We start from the raw sequence: 17500 nt of genomic DNA on the forward strand, positions 1-17500 counted from the left end.
CACACTGGCCCTCAAACTAGAAACCGAACAACTGGATCAGAGGTACGTGACGTTGAATTAATTTTATTTTACATGTGAGAACAAGTTGTTGAACATTGTGCAGGGGTTACATCGTAGGCCTAATAGGATGTTGTAGACGGCTGGTTTCTCACATTGCGTCTATTTCGGGAGGCTAAATGTAAATAAGCTTCAGTAACGGTCATTTCTAAACGCACAGCTGTGTGTGGTCCCTCAATGAGCCCTGCACTTGTAGCGGATGACAACAGAGCAAAGTTTGTTAAAGGTAGCAAGTCCGAGGCCTGCGTGGTTTTAAAATAGGCGGACACCTTCGCAGAGCTCATAGATCTATTAGTTAGGCTAAGGACAAGCCGACCAACTTAGCGATTTCGTTCGTAATAAATACAAGAACAGTTAAACAAGTAGCCTAATAGCTAGTAATTCCCGCCGGAGTTTTCGAATCCAAAATGTCAACGCGTCCTCTTCAAAGATAATAATTCTAATGCATTTAGATCGTCTCACTCTGTCCTCTTTTTCAGATGAGTTTGCTGAAATACTTCACTAAAAAAAGGAAAGAGCCATTTCTCAAATTAACCTCGAGATATCCTGTGAATTCATAACCCCACTTGGACATGCGTTCGTGTGTGTGTGTGTGTTTTGCCTTTCAGCACCGCCTTCTCTTGTTTGACTTGTTGACCACTTTGCGGCACCCTGCTTAATGACGTAGTTGTAGCAAGCGCTGTACAGCATCATTAGGCTTCAGCAAGCAGGCTACTATGCGTGCAGTGTAAATATCCCCAAAATAAACACCTGCCCCTTTTGCTAAATCTTCTTATGATGACAGTATCAGTAGTCAGTAACAATAGTCATAGTAGTCACACAATGTATGTGAAGTAGGCTACTGTAAACAGTAATATTTTGTCATCATATTTCAACATGTAATGTTTTGAAATGAAATATAGGCAGGTAGTAGTAGTGGAGCTGGAGAATGCTGCCTAGAACCAAGAGAGTCAGATGTGAGGGAAGACAGTGAGAAGAGCCAGCCAACCAACAACAATAAAAAACCTGGCAAACACAGGGCTTCAGGTTGGGACCCAACATGGGTTGAAAAGCCTAGGTTTAAACCGTGGCTGTATAACACCGATCATGTTTTGCCAAATAGGTAGCTCATGAGGACCCATACTTTGTACACCTTTAAGGACCTGAAATAATGACATTGTCCCGTATTTAGAAACAAAGGTACAGTTCTGTATTGAGCTGAAACTGGGCCCACAATTCGGTTAAAATGCAGGAAATTGCGTCTAAGAAATACAAAATTTTCTGGGGGGGGGACCCCAGACCCCCCGCTGAGGTGCCACCGCACCTTACAGGAAATCCTGGGGGAAACCCTGGGTTGGTAGGGACTAGTCACTACCAAAGTTAGGGAAAGACAAAAAAGTCCCTACCAATATTTTGTTAATTTGAGAAAAAAATATTTTGCACAATATATTTGCAAACTCGTATTATTATCAATACAATGTTCGTCGCCCAGAAGAGTTATAAATACATTTCTAAGTTTTCCAATGCGCCCTCAAGCCTGTGAGGCAAAGTGCTGTCATTTAGTTGGCTGAAGTAGCAGAGTCAGAAACACTACGTGAATCCTGAAAGAGTGCTGCTAGTAGTCTGATATGGAGGACCAAACCTGCCATAATTACAAATGAATGAATGAATAAATAAATGTCCACATCCATGCATTTAGACATAAAATAACATGTATTCCTTCCAATTCCTATTCCTATTTCTATTTCCATTACTTTTTCTTTTTCTATTTATTTTTCTATTTATTTTTCTATTTATTTTCCTATTCCTATTCCTATTTCTCCTTCTCAATATGTTAATGAGATGTGTCAATCAAAAATAGGTAGGCGGTATTTGACACACCATTGGCTAATCGTTTTCAATGCGTTGTATCCGATTATGTTAGCCTTACCTTGCTGTCATGGAAGACATAAAAAGGGCAATTGCCAGAGACTTGGCCAGGCTGGCCGATCTCGTTGAAAACTAAAATGTATATCCAATCATACCTTAGCAACCGCTACTAAGAAAAGTAGGTCCGACAACTTTGAGGTCTGAGTAGCATGGCGAAAGTGTGCGGGACTTGTAGATCTGACACAAGGTACCCCGAGAGATTAGAGGGACACGTCGTTTTTGTTCACATTTCCAAAGCCCAAAACATAGGAGGAATGTTGCCAGCTGTGGATTAAACAGTGTGTGAGACCCCACTCCCAACTCAATACATCGCAAAATACACATATGTCTGCTCCAAATCAAATGAAGCTGCTTGCAGTTAGCTAGCTATCTATCTAGCAAACTGCGCTTTCGCTAGTTATGATAACTAACTATCTAGTTGAGAGAACATCCCCTAACATAATCGAATACAACGCATTGAAAACGATTAGCCAATGGTGTGTCAAATACCGCCTACCTATTTTTGATTGACACATCTCATTAACATATTGAGAAGAAGAAATAGGAATAGGAACAGAAATAGGAATAGGAATAGAAATAGAAATAGGAATAGAAATAGAAATAGGAAAAGGAAAAGGAATAGGAATAGGAATTATTTCTGTCTAAATGCATGGATGTGGCCATTTATTTATTCATTCATTCATTTGTAAATATGGCAGGTTTGGTCCTCCATAGTAGATAGGTAAAAGACACCTAAAAAGAAAAGAGATGCCAGAAGTGTTTTCCACCCATAGAGTAAGGAGCTATCAAAAAGCCCAGGTCGCTGTTAGTTAGTCGGAAAACTACCCACACTGCAAAGCTGCTAACCCTAAATCGCCACCCATTGTACAATGGAAACATGTTTTGAAAGTTGTTAGTGTGAGCATGTAACTTTTGCTTGCATTACATCTCGTCTTGTTGAAGCCAGAAGGATAAGCTACCCTACCCACCTAATTAGACCATGCTAGTTCAGTCTACTACCAGCAGCCTAGCAACTCATAATAAGGGTGACCAGATGTCTTTTTACCTGCGCATCTCTTTTCGAGACCTAAAAAATGCTAAAAACTCTAAAAACGTCCTGGATTTTGCCTTAATAACAATCTAGTTATTACATCCTTACAAGTTTTGGAACGGGTATCTGCCTTCTTCGGCGAGCTCTGACCTTAGAGAACTGTCATCGGTGGACCGCTTTCCCAGTGTTGTCAGATAGGATAATCATCCTCCAAATACAATCATTTTGAGTCTCTGATACGATACGCCATTTCCAATCTGGCAAAACTAAGCACCTTGCAGCATCCACTAGTTGCATCGTTTACAATAGTACATGACATCCAAACAATCCGTTGCGGGAGAGGAGTCGAAGTGTCCTCTTTTTCACAAACTCAAATCTGGTCACCCTATAAACTGGTAGGCCTATATGATCCCTAGGATAGTAATAAAACTATCTCCGTTCCCTGTAATGTCTCGACCAATGTCAGCAGTCAACTAAGCATGGTTAGTGTCTATTGAATTGATGAATTGTTGTGCAGGAAAAGCAGCAGCCTGAAGCTACAGATGTAGAGCAGGGTGATGATTAATCAGCTTAAGGGGTTCAGATGAGACGTTGAATTGTCCATTTTGGTAAAGATTGCATTCAAATGCTGTTTTTTAAAGGGATGTTTAGACAATTTTACCCATGAATGTAATCAATCACACTGGCTATTTTGAGAATACATGTTATACTTGAAGGTAGTAAAAAGGTGCAATAATTGGGATGCCCAAATGTATGTAGCATATAATTCATGAATACATTATTTCATTGCACTGCAATCCAGATGATGTAGGCTTATTAGTACAGCTCCATAAAACCTGAACCAATTACCTACATTTTACAAATGAATTTCAGAACAAAGAAATGCACTGCATGGACTTCTCATTAGGTCATTTTGTTCATTAAAGCAAGATTTCAGTTCCAAGTTCCACAAGTTAGTACACAAATGTTAATATATTCTAATAAAGTTTGCCTGTTAAATATAACATCAACTACATTTTTTAATTTATGTTAGGGGTGGGGGGAGGTCTGCCGGGCAGTGTCCCTACCAATGCTGAGACCAAACCTACGCCCTTGACCAAGGCATTGATATCCAGTAACAATCGAGCTTCATGTATCCAGAATATATCATAAAGGGATGCAGAGAGTACGTGCTTGTGTGTGTGTCCATTTTACTACACGTGCTTAGTCCACTTCTATGAGGTGATCTATGGAGCAGATTTCATGCCACTTTGAAATGCAAACACCACTCTTGAATGAGGGTAAAAACCAGCACCACAATGTACTTTTTTTCAGTGTGGTGATGCAAAAACCTTGCCATGTGGAAATGCAATGCACAAAACATTTCCATCCAAAATACCATTATCCATCAATACCATGATCAAAATACACATTTAAGACAAAGAACATTAAGTCAAAATAGGTGCATGGCTTACTGACACTATGATAGTTCATTTTCCCATACAGGTGTGCATTTGTCAGCATGTGAGCTGAATGTAACCTTAGTGGAAATGCCTCAGTAATCCCCTTTGATTGACAGGACAGTGCTGATGGACCTCACAGAGGACCTGCAGCCAATGAGAGCTCCACAGACAATATCGCCATGTTTACCAAAATGGTCAATTTATTGTTTGTCGGAAGATGTGGAGTTTGAGACAGTGAGAGGGAGAGAGAGAAGAAAGCTGAGAGTTGTCCCTCAAAGAGGCTTTCAGCTACGATCCAATGCTCTTTCATCGTACAAGAGGGCACCAGTACATCAACACAACACCTAGTCTGATGTATTAGACAATAACCTGGCTCTTAAACTGTGTTTGAACACAGAGTCCACCACATTTTCAGAGCCTTTCAGATCTACTTTGTATGTAAAGGGCTGCGTTAGTCAGTTCAGTATGATTTCATGAAGAACTAAGCATTGCTCCTGACGGCAAAGAACCGGGTGGGTTCCGTCACAGGATCAGACGGTTCTATCCTGACTACCGCATTCTTCCTGAGGGTCGTGCTGTGCGGATTATAACTTACTAAACCACCCAGGATGTTGTTTATTGAGCTTCCACTCAAATGCTCTGTTCATAAACAGACCTCATCTAAGACCATACCGTCCAGTTCATCAACACCATGGCATCTGCCCAAACACAAAGGCTTATTGTAATACTACCCTTAGATTATGAGGGACAGAAATGTCTGTGTCTTCAGTATGTGTGTGTGTATGTGTTTGTCATGTGTATGCACATTAGTGTATCCATGTATGTGAGTGTCTGTGGTAGTGTGTTGGTATGTATCATTTTTGTGTGTGTATGTCTGTGCGTGTATTTATCGACATACATAGAGGGTGCATGCATTAGGGGATGCTTGCATGTGTGCCTGTGTGTGTGCCTGTGTGTGTGTGTGTGTGTGTGTGTGTGTGAGTGTGTGTGTGTGTGTGTGTGTGTATGTGTATGTGTGTGTGTGTGTGTGTGTGTGTGTGTGTGTGTATGTGTGTGTGTGCCAAATCTAGTCTTGAGGCCACTGCCAGATCAGCGGTTTGAGATAAACTAGATGCTCCCTGCAAGGCTATGTCTGACAGTGGAGGCATGCCAGGTGAGACAAGCCTGCGTTCTCTCTCTCTTCCTCTCCATTCACCCACCCTTATACAGGGTTCTGATTAGACTAGTCTGCCTTCTCTCTGTTTTTTTCTTCTTTTTATTCACCTCATAAATGTTTCAGATCAGCATCAGCTGTCTGCATACCTCCACCACTCAGCCTCCCATTGCTGTCCAACCCAAGGTACCAGCTGTGTGCACATCCACCCCCCCCCCCCCCCAAAAAATATTTATTGCCCATGACTGCTCTTGGCAGAGGATAACAGAGGAGGTATGGAAGCTATTAGCAACTCATGTGAGATGCTCCCTGTTCTCTGAGTGTTTCAAGTAGGGTGGAGGTGGAGGGGTGTGTGTGTGTGGGGGGGACACTGTTCGGGGGACAAGGAAGGATTTTCAACGTAAAAGAGTCACCATCAGAATGAGAGAGGAGGAGGAGAGTTAAGCAAGCTGCTGAAAGTTGATGTGAATTTGGTGGCAGGCTGTGAGGCCAACTCTCTGAGAGTGTTGTGGGCAACCTCCTGCTGAGAGGTGGAAGAGAGGTGGAAGAAGTGCAGCTTTAAAAGAGATTTAAAGTTAAAGGCCGCCTGGAATACCAACACCACATCAAATAGTTCTCTCAAGATTGAGATTCAACATCTCCTGTCTGCAGGTTTGTCATAGAATAACAAAAGGAGTCGGAGCAAGAGAGATTCAGTCTGAGTAGCATCTGGAGGATCACTCTTGGTGATAGGCCCCCAAATGAAGATTTGAAGACTTTGTATCTGTGTATCTTCATTCTCAACTGTGCACTACTCTTACAGACTGTAGAATCTCTTCACCTACATCGGTCAATTAAATATAAATTATATCTACAAACAAAGTTAACAAACTAATTACCTTACTGTAAAAAGTTCTGTTCAACGACCTTCTGTTCTGTTTTGACAACCTTGTCAGCTGTGCCTCAGTGTTTGACTTTCATTTTATTTTCCTTGTACTTATTTAAATAAATGTTACAGTGACATGAAAACGTGAATGATTAGAAGCAATGAAAGTTTGTGTTCGTGAACATCAAACCACACGTCCAGCACAAACTAACACGCGTCGAGGGAACACCTGCACACCCTTTCAATCACAGGGAGGGCGCGTTAAGCCCGGGGGATGGTGAGTAACGCGCATAACTGGGACACTTTATAAGTAACAGTGAAAACATTTGTGGCTAATGAATGAGCTCAGAAGCTGGGCCTCAAAGCATCGCAGATTTGTGAGCTATCAGTCCCCTCTTCGTCCGCCAACTCTGAGGTATGACACAGGGTTGGCATGGCAACCAGGGAAAATATTTGGACTCATAACCAGCGGGTTTCTGCGCTTCCCTCTCTCCGGCCCGCCAGGTCCGAGCTCCTTTATCTGCTCACGCTCTCGGCTCCGCGGTGGCGTCAGCTGGATCCATCTGGGGAGGAATAAAAACACTGTGCAGAAGAAAGGTCCACATTGTTTTCCGTGAGCTTCGGTGGGCCACGCTCGGCTCAGAAGGTGTTTCGAATTTGCCCCGGCCTGCGTCAACCTTTTAACAGGGAGAATGGCTTAGTGCAGGGACTGCAGAGATCTTGCACACGGAGCCTCTGCCAGGACACTGGACCAGAGTTAAAGACTGTGTGCACAGGGACCACAGAATCCGAGGACACACATCGACAGTGTGACTTAATGTGTCTGCAAGGTATCCATTCCAGAGATAGAAGAGGTCCCCCGTGTGGATGAGGCCCTCGTCTGGTCCATTTTCCACCGCCTGTAAACATGACTTCATGTTTCACAGAGACACAGCATCCAAGATGGCCGCAGACCGTGTTTGGCATAAAAGTCCCTTTGTAGACAGTGGCGGGCAGCAGGCAATTCACTACCTTGCGCAGCCCAAGCCGGATGTGTTGTTGCTCGGTGCTCAGCTCTTTTTAAGAGGCATAATTATCGGGGTCATGCACAGCCTTGGCAGCAGCGCTGCGGTTGAGCTGACAGCAGCGACATCTCGCACGCTCTCCTCTCCTCTCCTCTCCTCTGCCACCCTCAATGTGGCTCATTTGTTTTGGAGGGTATTGAGCAACAAATAAATGTGGCATGTGTCACTGTCATCCTGCCTGTGTATGTGTATGTGTGTGTGTGTGTGTGTGTGTGTGTGTGTGTGTGTGTGTGTGTGTGTGTGTGTGTGTGTGTGTGTGTGTGTGTGTGTGTGGGCGAGTGTGCGTGAGTGTGAGTGTGTGTGTCTGTGTGCGGGTGGGTGTAAGTGCAAACCACTTCCTCACAGGCAAGAACTGCACCAGGCAGAGACCCAGATCCGTCGGAACACTGACACGCTTTATTTTCCTCTTGTTTTTGTTATTCTTTCCCAGCCGCCACACACTGAGGCCGGCTGCCCAGTAAAACCACACACAGGGGGCCGATTCTTGCCTGGCCCGGGGTGCATCTGGGGCAGAGCACTTACATCCTACCCCGACACCTTAACATCCTAGCCCCCCACCCTCACATCCTACCCCCCACCCTCATACAGTGTGTGTGTGTGTGTCTGTGTGTCTGTGTCTGTGTGTATGCTTGTAATAGTAATCGTATGAGCACATTCTATACCGTAAGCAGTTCCACAACCAATACTTTGAATGCTGGCTCCCTCCATTTCATCCACTATTAATTCATATTTCCTCTGTTGTGTTTCATGAAATCATGTACAGTATGTATCATGTACATATGCTGCATGTGTGCTAATATGTTGTATCCTCTGATACGTGTATGAATCCATCTGCTTGCTCCTGATTCTCTCCTTTCCTTCTCTCCTCCCTTCACGTCTAACACCCCCCCACACTGAGGAGCTGAGGTTCTGCTTCTTATAGCTTCTTCCTATTAACCCTTGTATGGTATTCATTCTTTTGTTACACAGAAGGTATTGCGGGTCTGGTGGACCCGCTCGATTTTTGGGTGTTTAATTCAGTACAATCAAACTATTTTTTGGGTAAAATACTCAACAGATGTTAACTTCATCTCAATTACAACCAATATGAACAGCAAATATGGTTAATATTGGCCCTTTAGCTTTGTTATATCACATTTATGAATTTAAAAGGGAGCTTTTCTGTTCCCCAGTCACCTTAGTGCTTGCTAGTGAGAAAAATGCTATGTTTTTCCGAGGCTATTTGTCCTTTGGGGATGCTGCAAAAACATTAATCAACCGCTCAAGTTCCAGGTCTTTTTTGGCTCCCTGGGAGAACGGCTGACTGGCCTTATTTGGGTCTGCAGGGGTCATTGAGGGTGTGATTCTGTGACTCACGGATGACAGACGACTGGGGTAAAACATAATAAGACCAGTGCTGTGTTTGAGGTTTACTGTGGGGCAATCAAGTGTGACAAGCGAATGTGTGGCAAACAAACACACTGCCGCTGCCTTGCTTCACAAGCAAATCATTTGAAGTGTGCACTCTACAGCCTTTTCCCAGAGCCCTCAGCATTCACTGCTCTGGTCCAGTTGGTGTAACCCACATGACACCTGCGATATGAATTCATTTCAGACCCTGAGGCAGAATAACTCCACTAAAATTGAATAGAGCATGCCAAATCAGCCGTAATGGCTACACATAGGAGCCAACAATCAAATATGTTGAATCAGATGGCGAGTGTTTCCATTCTTTAATTGATTCCATCTGGTTATGAGTATGGTGCATACAAAACTGCTCATGAATTTGTCCTGTCTTTAATATCCATCCCTATCTGTGGTGCAAAGATGCCTTGGGTACAGAGAGACTGAAAGAACTGTTCTGTCTACCGTCACCATGGCAGCAGAGAGAGTGGTAACCATAGCAACTTCTATCAGAGATGCCATTCCTGCACCAGCAGCAGGGTTCCAGACCACACAAGACCATCAGCATGCTGGAGGAGTGGATCTTCTGGGCAGGAGGGCATCAGTAAAACAGCACACAGCCAGGACAAGCATCTGCACCGGGCCCTGCTTAAAGCAGCACAATGGAGGAATTGCTAATTGCTAACAAGATGCTAGCAGCTAAACCTAGCGAACCTGTTGAAATTAGCTTACTTTGACACTATGACAAACTAGTGAGTCAACAACTTTCCTAACACAGTCAAACATCAAGCATGTGCAACACAAGACAACGCAAGACGACAAATAAGCTACTTACTAGTCCGGCACAGAGTGGTATCCGGGCGGCTTCCAGAAAACTATATAACGCATTAATATGCCTACGGATCCTGGTATGTTAATGGCACAGAGGCCATACTCCATATTAAATGTAATTGTAGCACCCCAATTTTTTCTAAGCTGTTATTTTAAGGTTAAATAGCTACTCTAACCCTAACCCTGAAGTACAATTGCGACATACTGTTATTTTCAGCCTGTGCTGGGGAAAGGCAGAGTCCCAAGACAGCAGGATCCACACCAGTAATGTGGATGACACTTTTGTAATTTTGAAAACCTAAGCAAAAAAGGATATCTATGGTGCAGAAGAATTCCTTCATGTCAACAAAGCACAACTTGAGTGAGAAGAGTTTAATTCCCTAATGACTCAGTAGAGAACCATTTTTTCCCGGCCAGAGCATGTGGGTGTGTGTTTGGCATCTGTAGACAGATCTGTGTGTGGTTGGAGTGCCTGGACTCACTGGGCGAATGCTGACTGGAAGCCTGACTGGCCCACTGCTGAAGCTGTGCTGAGCTGTGCCTCCAGTCAGAGGCCACAGTGAAGGCAGGATAAAGGAGTAGGAAAGGAGAAGAGGAGGAGAGGAGAGGAAGAGAGGAGGAGGGGGAGGGAGGAGAGGAAGAGAGGAGAGGAGAGGAGAGGAGAGGATGGGATGAAAAGGGGAGAAAAGGAGAGGAGAGGAGAGGAGGAGAAGAAGAAAGTAAAAGAGAAGGTGGAGAGGAGGAGCAGGGGAGCAGTGCCCAGCAGCTTCCCCCCCAAAGAGGCCCAGCGACAGAACCACAATTGCAGGTTCCAGCTCGACCTCCGCAACCTCCAGGGCTATAAATATATACCAGATTACAGCCACACCTCTGCACCAGAGAGAACACACACACATACACACCTCCCCACCCTGGGATAACACTGGAGAGGTTGGAGAGGCCTGCTCCACCACAGAGCTCTAAACTCACTCACACACACACACACACACCCACACACACACACACACACACACACACAGACACACACACACATCTACCCACTTTGGGATAACACTGGGCTTCAGAGGAGAGGCATGCTCTACCATGGAGCTCCAGGAAAATACAAAACACACACACACACGCACACACACACACACACACACACACACACACACACACACACACACACACACACACACACACTAACCCACTCATATATGCAGTCATGCGTTCTCTCAGAACTGCATTTGCAGGACTGGTTGGATGCCAGTGTGGACAAAAATGATTGACAGCCGAGAGAGATTTGCGTACAAGATTACATATTATAGGAAATGCAGAGAGGGTCTCTGTTAGCATTAATGCGAATGCTAGTCATCAATCAACAGTTTAATGTTTTAACCAAATGTTTTTCTAGCCTTTCATTGACAGGGCAGTTTAAGACAGTGACTAGGAGGCGTGAGAGAGATTTGGAGTGGGCTCAAGAAATAACCTCAGACTGGACTCGGACCTTGGTCCTTGTGGGCGCTAGATGGGCCTGTGTGTGGTGTGGGACACCACTGCTGCCGCTGAGCTACTGCTCCCCTCCTATGTACAAATCCCAGCATATAACTATACGCCTGAGAGTTCCAGTCTCTTAAGACCTGTAGATTCTAGAGTCCGTAAGGCAGACATCAGAACTCAAATATATTCCAAATTCCAATATCATAGCTAAGGATATACTTTTGCATTCCTATACAGTAGTATCCATCTGAAGGGCACATAGCTGCACCAAAAGAGCAGATTAAACCTAGTCTATAAGGTTATCATTTAAACCAGGATGGAGAGGAATGCTTTGTTGTCTCGCAGGAGAGATAACACACCTTCACTGAGTAGAGTATGGCCAAGACTTGCTCTAGTATTTCTGCACACAGACACAAAGGAGACTGCGTGGGTTTGACACATCAGAGCCGCCAGCTTTATGATATCATTCAGCAGAGGCGAGCCACAGTGCCAGGCAGGGGCTGTGTGTGTTTGTTTGTGAGGGGGGAGAGGCAGGGAGGGAGAGAGGACGAGCAGTCCCTCGCCCCAGCAGAGGAGGAGAGAACAGCTAAGAGAAAAGGAACAGCTCAGGTAGCAGATTAGGTGAGTTTAGGGCAGGCCTAGTTGCGAGACGGACCCATGGTAGACCTAGGGCTAAATAAAGGCCACATCGGGGCCAGAACAGAGCTAAATAAAGGCCACTTCGGGCCAGAACAGGGCTAAATAAAGGCCACATCGGGGCCAGAACAGAGCTAAATAAAGGCCACTTCGGGCCAGAACAGGGCTTAATAAGGCCACATCAGGGCCAGAACAGGGCCAAATAAAGGCCAGAAAAGGGCCAGATGTATTACAGTCAGCTGTTCCTTTGGTAGAGAAGCTGAGAGGATCCCCTGCTGCGCTTGTTGAGGTTCAAGTTCCCTGCGCTGTTCTGTTCACTGACAGATGTGATGACTAATGCCAGGAAAAAGAGATGTTTAGTCTTCTCAGACATGCGGCCAATCCAGTAATCAAATTAATTTAATAAATACATGATTTTGTACACTTTAAGAGTACTCTTTTGGAGAGTGTGTGTATGGGTGTGTTTATGTGTGTGTGGTGGGTTGGCTATGTGCTACTGGGGTGGGGGTTCTAGCTGTGAGTGCATAACAGCCTGGTTTGGAAGTTGTATTTTGAGGTTTACTTTGTTCTGTCCTGTCAGTAAAAGTACCACTTGTTTACTCGTCCAAAAGCCCCAGTATCATGTTCACAAAATGGACCTGTGACTCAAGGGAAAACAACCTGCTGCACCAGAGGTGACCTCCCCTCCGCTTCTTTTCCTGTCAGACAGAGGAGTGAGTTCATCTTGCCGTGGGCCGTTACGGATAAACAACGGCAATGGGTCTGTTTATACAGCACAGGTCCTTCCAAAGCCCTCCGGTGACAGCTTAAGAAACAGAGTTTATCTCCTCGCTTTTGTGAGGGAAAAGGAGAGGGTATTAACAACTCTGTGCGTGTGGTCTGAGCTTAGAAAAAGAGCAGGAGAGAGAGATAGAAACTAAATGGAAAGAATGAGAAAGGGAAAGAGGGAATTCCCTTTGACATATGGTAGTAGAGAATAGGGTACAAAGAGGCCGTCAACGTGACAGACAATATACAGTATTTAGAAAAGAAAAAGGCAATATATTTAATTACAGTATTATTGTTATCAGTGCTAGTCTCATTCTCAAGATGTGCGCAATCATAGACAGAAAGAGAGAGGGAGAGAGAGAGAGAGAGAATTTTTGAATTTCACAATAACATTTAATAGAAACTAAGAAAAATCAATGTTTACAAGACATAAAATAAAAACAAAGCTCAGATAAGAAAAGAAAAAAAAAAACAGATATCCCAGTGATAAAATAATAAGTTGACAAGTTTGTCATGCTCAACAGAGCAGCGGGCACCATTGCAGCACCACTGTGTAACAGAAGTCTAGAGCACTCTTTGCTTTGTAAAAATGTAATTCAAGGGAAATTCTTGACTTCAGTAAATTCCTAAGAATTGCTACAACATCATAGCCTGGTTTCTGATGCATCTTGTTCTGCCTGCCCAACAATACGATGCGGAAAGCCAAGAACAAAATCCTGCTTTGTAAACATCATCCCCCAGCATGTTGAGCAAGACATTCAAAACCACAAACAAGGTAAGGAATCTACCATAATTCATAAAGCAATGATAAACAGTTTCCCTTTCATCACAATAAGTGCATATATCACTTGCAGCAGGGCTCATCACAGCTGTAGGTGCATTGTCTCCATTGAAGGTCGCCAGTCATTTTAGTCAATGGTGGTTTGTACAGTACTCTCCACACTGGTTTGGTTCTTTTGTCGCCTAACTTTTCTCTTTAGTGACAGTGTTGTCTTTCATCTTTGTACAATACCTTTCCTTAGCCAGGAACAAATTTAACTTTTCACGCATCCCTAAAGGCTTGTGTAAGAGGCCTCTTGGATCTTCTTGGAACCTTGAGGATCTTACTCCCAAGAAGGAGGCAAGGGCCCCAGCATCTTGTAAATCACCCCTTGTACTTTCAACGATCTGGTGTAGATGTAGGCAATTGCCAGTCCTGGGATATCCAATCCGTCAGTCCTGGGATATCATCCCCACACACATCAAGCCGAGCTCCAATGATTATGGGCTCCTCCAATAACCAGCAGAGAGATGTTGCTGACCCTGATTAATGATACTTAAAGACTTTAGTAGAACGGTGACAGTCCACTTAAAATCAAGTCTTTTATGGTCCATCAAAAGAAAGGACACTGTTCATCTTCATCCTATTGACCTCCCGTAGTATGGTTTGAGCCAGGGGCCTCCACACCAGATCCTTTGGCCCAAGTAAAAGTCTCTGGACAAACTGTAGACGACAGGTGTCTTTCCTGCTTACCAGGTTACTGAGACCTTGCCCACCTTCATTTCAAAGAGTGGGTCAGTCTGCTCTGTCCATTTTTTCTTTCCAAATTGAAGTTAGTTTTGCAAATTAATTTGCATTTTCGGAATCTTGAAACAGACCAGGGCCTCTTGAACTTTAACATCAAGCAAATCTGTAAGTGTGGCCTTTCATTTGAAGAGCTTTACTGTCATCCTCATTTCCAGCCTTTCATAGCCTTTCATTCGTCTCGTCTGCCTGTTTGACAATAAGCCAGTGCTAGTACCAGAATTGTATATGACCGGCTCAAGTGAAATGAGATCAGCTACCTCACAAGCTGCCACTGCTCGGTCAACCAAGACAGGCTCAACCGCGCCATGGAAACTATTTGTGGCCGGACCTCACCTGGGGCCAACACAACAGTGTCAAAGTGCAGGGGGGCCCATCGTGGGAGGGCAAACCATAGGAGAACCAGATACAGGAGAAACAGATGCAACAGAAACAGATACGGTGGAACATTTGACAGTATAATTGTCCTGGAAGGACTTCTGAGTGGAAGAACAGGCGTGAGTGCATCGGTAATAACAATGCCACTCTGAATAACCCCATGGGTTTTCTCAATTGAGCTAAAAAAAAAAGCAATTGCGTTATTCATTCACGAAGCGGAGACTACATTTTCATGGCATACCACTTCTCCAACCGCTAAACTATGCTCCTCTACGCTAACCCCTGACTCCACTTTAAAGTTCATTGAGGTGCCATGCACCTCTGGGAATTTCAGCAAATGACAAAGTATAAATAAACAGAAAGTTAGAAAGTAGCCACAGTCACCCCTGTCACACTCACCTAGCGAGAGAGAGAGCAAGAGAGAGAGGGAAAGAATAATAAGAAGAGGATGACCTTAAGTGAGAAAACAGAAAGTTACCAACTATAAGTAAAAATGACAAAAAAATTCAAAGAAGGGTAAAAGGCTAAAAAACAAAAACCCAGTTCAAACCTAGTGATGTAAAGACACAGAAAATGGAGAGAAAGACTATACTGTTGAAGTTATCAGAGGAAACAAGGGAGGGATCATTCCTTGAGAAGAAAGGGCAGAGTTGTCATTTCTGATTGTCTTTCCAAAGGGGCCAGTTGGGTGTGGGTATTAAATAACCCCAACACACACACATCACTACTTCTACTACTACTAATACTACTACTACAACACACACACACACACACACACACACACACACACACACACACACACACACGCGCACACACACACACACACACAAATGAAACCATTAGTTGTTTCAAGAGATGAAGCAAGGGATTTTAAACAGGTGTAAGAGAGCAAGGATGGCTCAGGCTGGATCATTGCTCCTGATCTGCTGCACAATATCCAAACATGCAAGGCTAAAGTGGCCTAGCAGGCCCACACAGAACACTATCATTGCATAACACTTTTTTGTGTTTGTAAGCTATTGTATAAGAGAGAGACAAAAGAAAACAGATGGAGAGAGAAATATGCCAAAAAGGAGAGGAAAAGAAAAGACCAACAAAGAAGAAGAAGAAGAAGAAGAAGAAGAAAAAGAAGAAGAAGAAGAAGAAGAAGAGGAAGTAGAAGAAGAAGAACAGTATGTTCCTGACCTGCGGGAGTAGTGTGTATCTGATGCTGAAGCCGGGCTCGGAGGGGAAGTACTCATCGGAGGAGAAGCGGATGCGAAGCTGCCTGCCTGAGGAGACCTGAGGGCCCGGCACAGACTGGGAGCCACACCAGCGGCCCAGAACCGCACCCGAAACCGGGTCCTCTACCTCCACAAAGTCATATCTGAAACAACAGCAACAATGACACCCACACATCAGAACTGATCAGACAGTGTAAAATAATATGAGCAGATGATACATTCAACATACAAGGTATGGAGTCTGAAAAGTCTAGGAAACGAAGTCTACAACGAAGAAGATGAGAAGTCTGAAAGAAAAGAAAAGTCACAAAGGAAAAACAGAAAGTAGTGGCTCATGGTTGTAGAATAACACCACTGGGTTATGCTCTCCACATTCACACACAAATACACACAACATTAACACAAAGAAAACTCCAAGTTCTGTGTAAAGTGTGTGTGTTTGAGTGCATCTACAAATGCAGAAGGGTGTGTCAATGCCATTTGTAAGTGTATGGTTGTGTTTTGTGTATATTGTATGTATGAGTGTAGGAATATATGTCTGCCCATGTGTGAGAAGGTGAAATCCCTCCCCCTTCTCACTGTGGCCCTAAGAGGGAAGAAGGACTGGACTCCCCTACCTGAATGGTAGGGTCCGGGTTCCCCCACCTCTGTGGAGGGTTCCAATTAACTTTAATTGGACCCATTTAGCCCAATCGGCAGCCTTATTTAAGATACACCTCATTATTGCATGAGGAGGGACAGACTGAACAAACTGGATGAAAGCTTGGAGAAGGTACTAGACAAAACCTGGAAGCACTGAGTTGCACCTTGTCTGGTATAGGGTTTAAGTTTGTTCAGTTTGGGTTTATAAGTTTTGGGGTTTGAATTACCCTGTTTGTAAATAATAATTGCTATTTTTAAGGAAGCCACTGACTGCCAACGTGTGTGCTTCCGACCTGCAACCCCATTCCACCAGTCGCGACCTACATCGTGGGGTGGCCGACTCGGGCCATTCTCTGTGTGTGTGTGTCTGTGTCTGTGTGTGTGAAAGCAGAGATCCAATGTCATTTCCTATTTCCTTTAATCTCTCTCCATCCGTCTTTTCTCCCACTGAGGAGGAACATTACAATAATATTTAGTAGCTAATAGCCCCTAAACTCAGTGCATATAACTGGGAGAACTAACAGCAATAGCCCCTAAACTCAGTGCATATAACTGGGGCTAACAGCTAATAGCCCCTAAACTCAGTGCATATAACTGGGGCTAACAGTTAATAGCCCCTAAACTCCAGCTCTGCTGAGTGTCTTATTTATAGCTAGTGTAAATGAGCAGATGAACTATACATAAGCCCAGGTGGAGAGAAAGAAGACACACAGAGAAAAAGAAAGAGAGAGAAAAGAAGACAGACAAACCAAAAGATATACAGAGAGAGAGAGATATGAAGACAGAAAAACCGAAAGACAGACACGGAGAGAGAGAGAGAGAGAGAGAGAGAAAAGAACACAGACAAATCAAAAGACAGAGAGAGAGACAGAGAGAGAGAGATAAGAAGACAGAAAAACCGAAAGACAGAGAGAGAGAGAGAGAAAATAACACAGACAAATCGAAAGACAGAGAGAGAGACAGAGAGAGAGAAAAGAACTCAGACAGGGAGAGAGAGAAAGAGATCGAGAAAGAGAAAGAGAGACAGAGACAGAGACAGAGACAGAGACAGAGACAGAGACAGAGACAGAGACAGAG

At 44.1% G+C, this 17500-nt stretch overlaps 1 protein-coding gene across 1 annotated transcript in view; it reads right to left on the reverse strand.

The window, feature by feature from the left end:
* pdgfc (platelet derived growth factor c) overlaps nucleotides 1-17500 on the reverse strand; it is a gene marked incomplete at both ends in the record, with an annotated part of 63044 nt that overhangs the window by 2284 nt on the left and 43260 nt on the right. The window contains one exon of the mRNA XM_080843367.1: nucleotides 15744-15924. Within this exon, the coding sequence (XP_080699493.1) occupies nucleotides 15744-15924 (181 nt within the window). The remainder of the gene's footprint in view (nucleotides 1-15743; nucleotides 15925-17500) is intronic.

The sequence above is a fragment of the Sprattus sprattus genome (genome assembly GCF_963457725.1).
Source record: "Sprattus sprattus genome assembly, chromosome: 8".
NCBI lineage: Eukaryota > Metazoa > Chordata > Actinopteri > Clupeiformes > Clupeidae > Sprattus > Sprattus sprattus.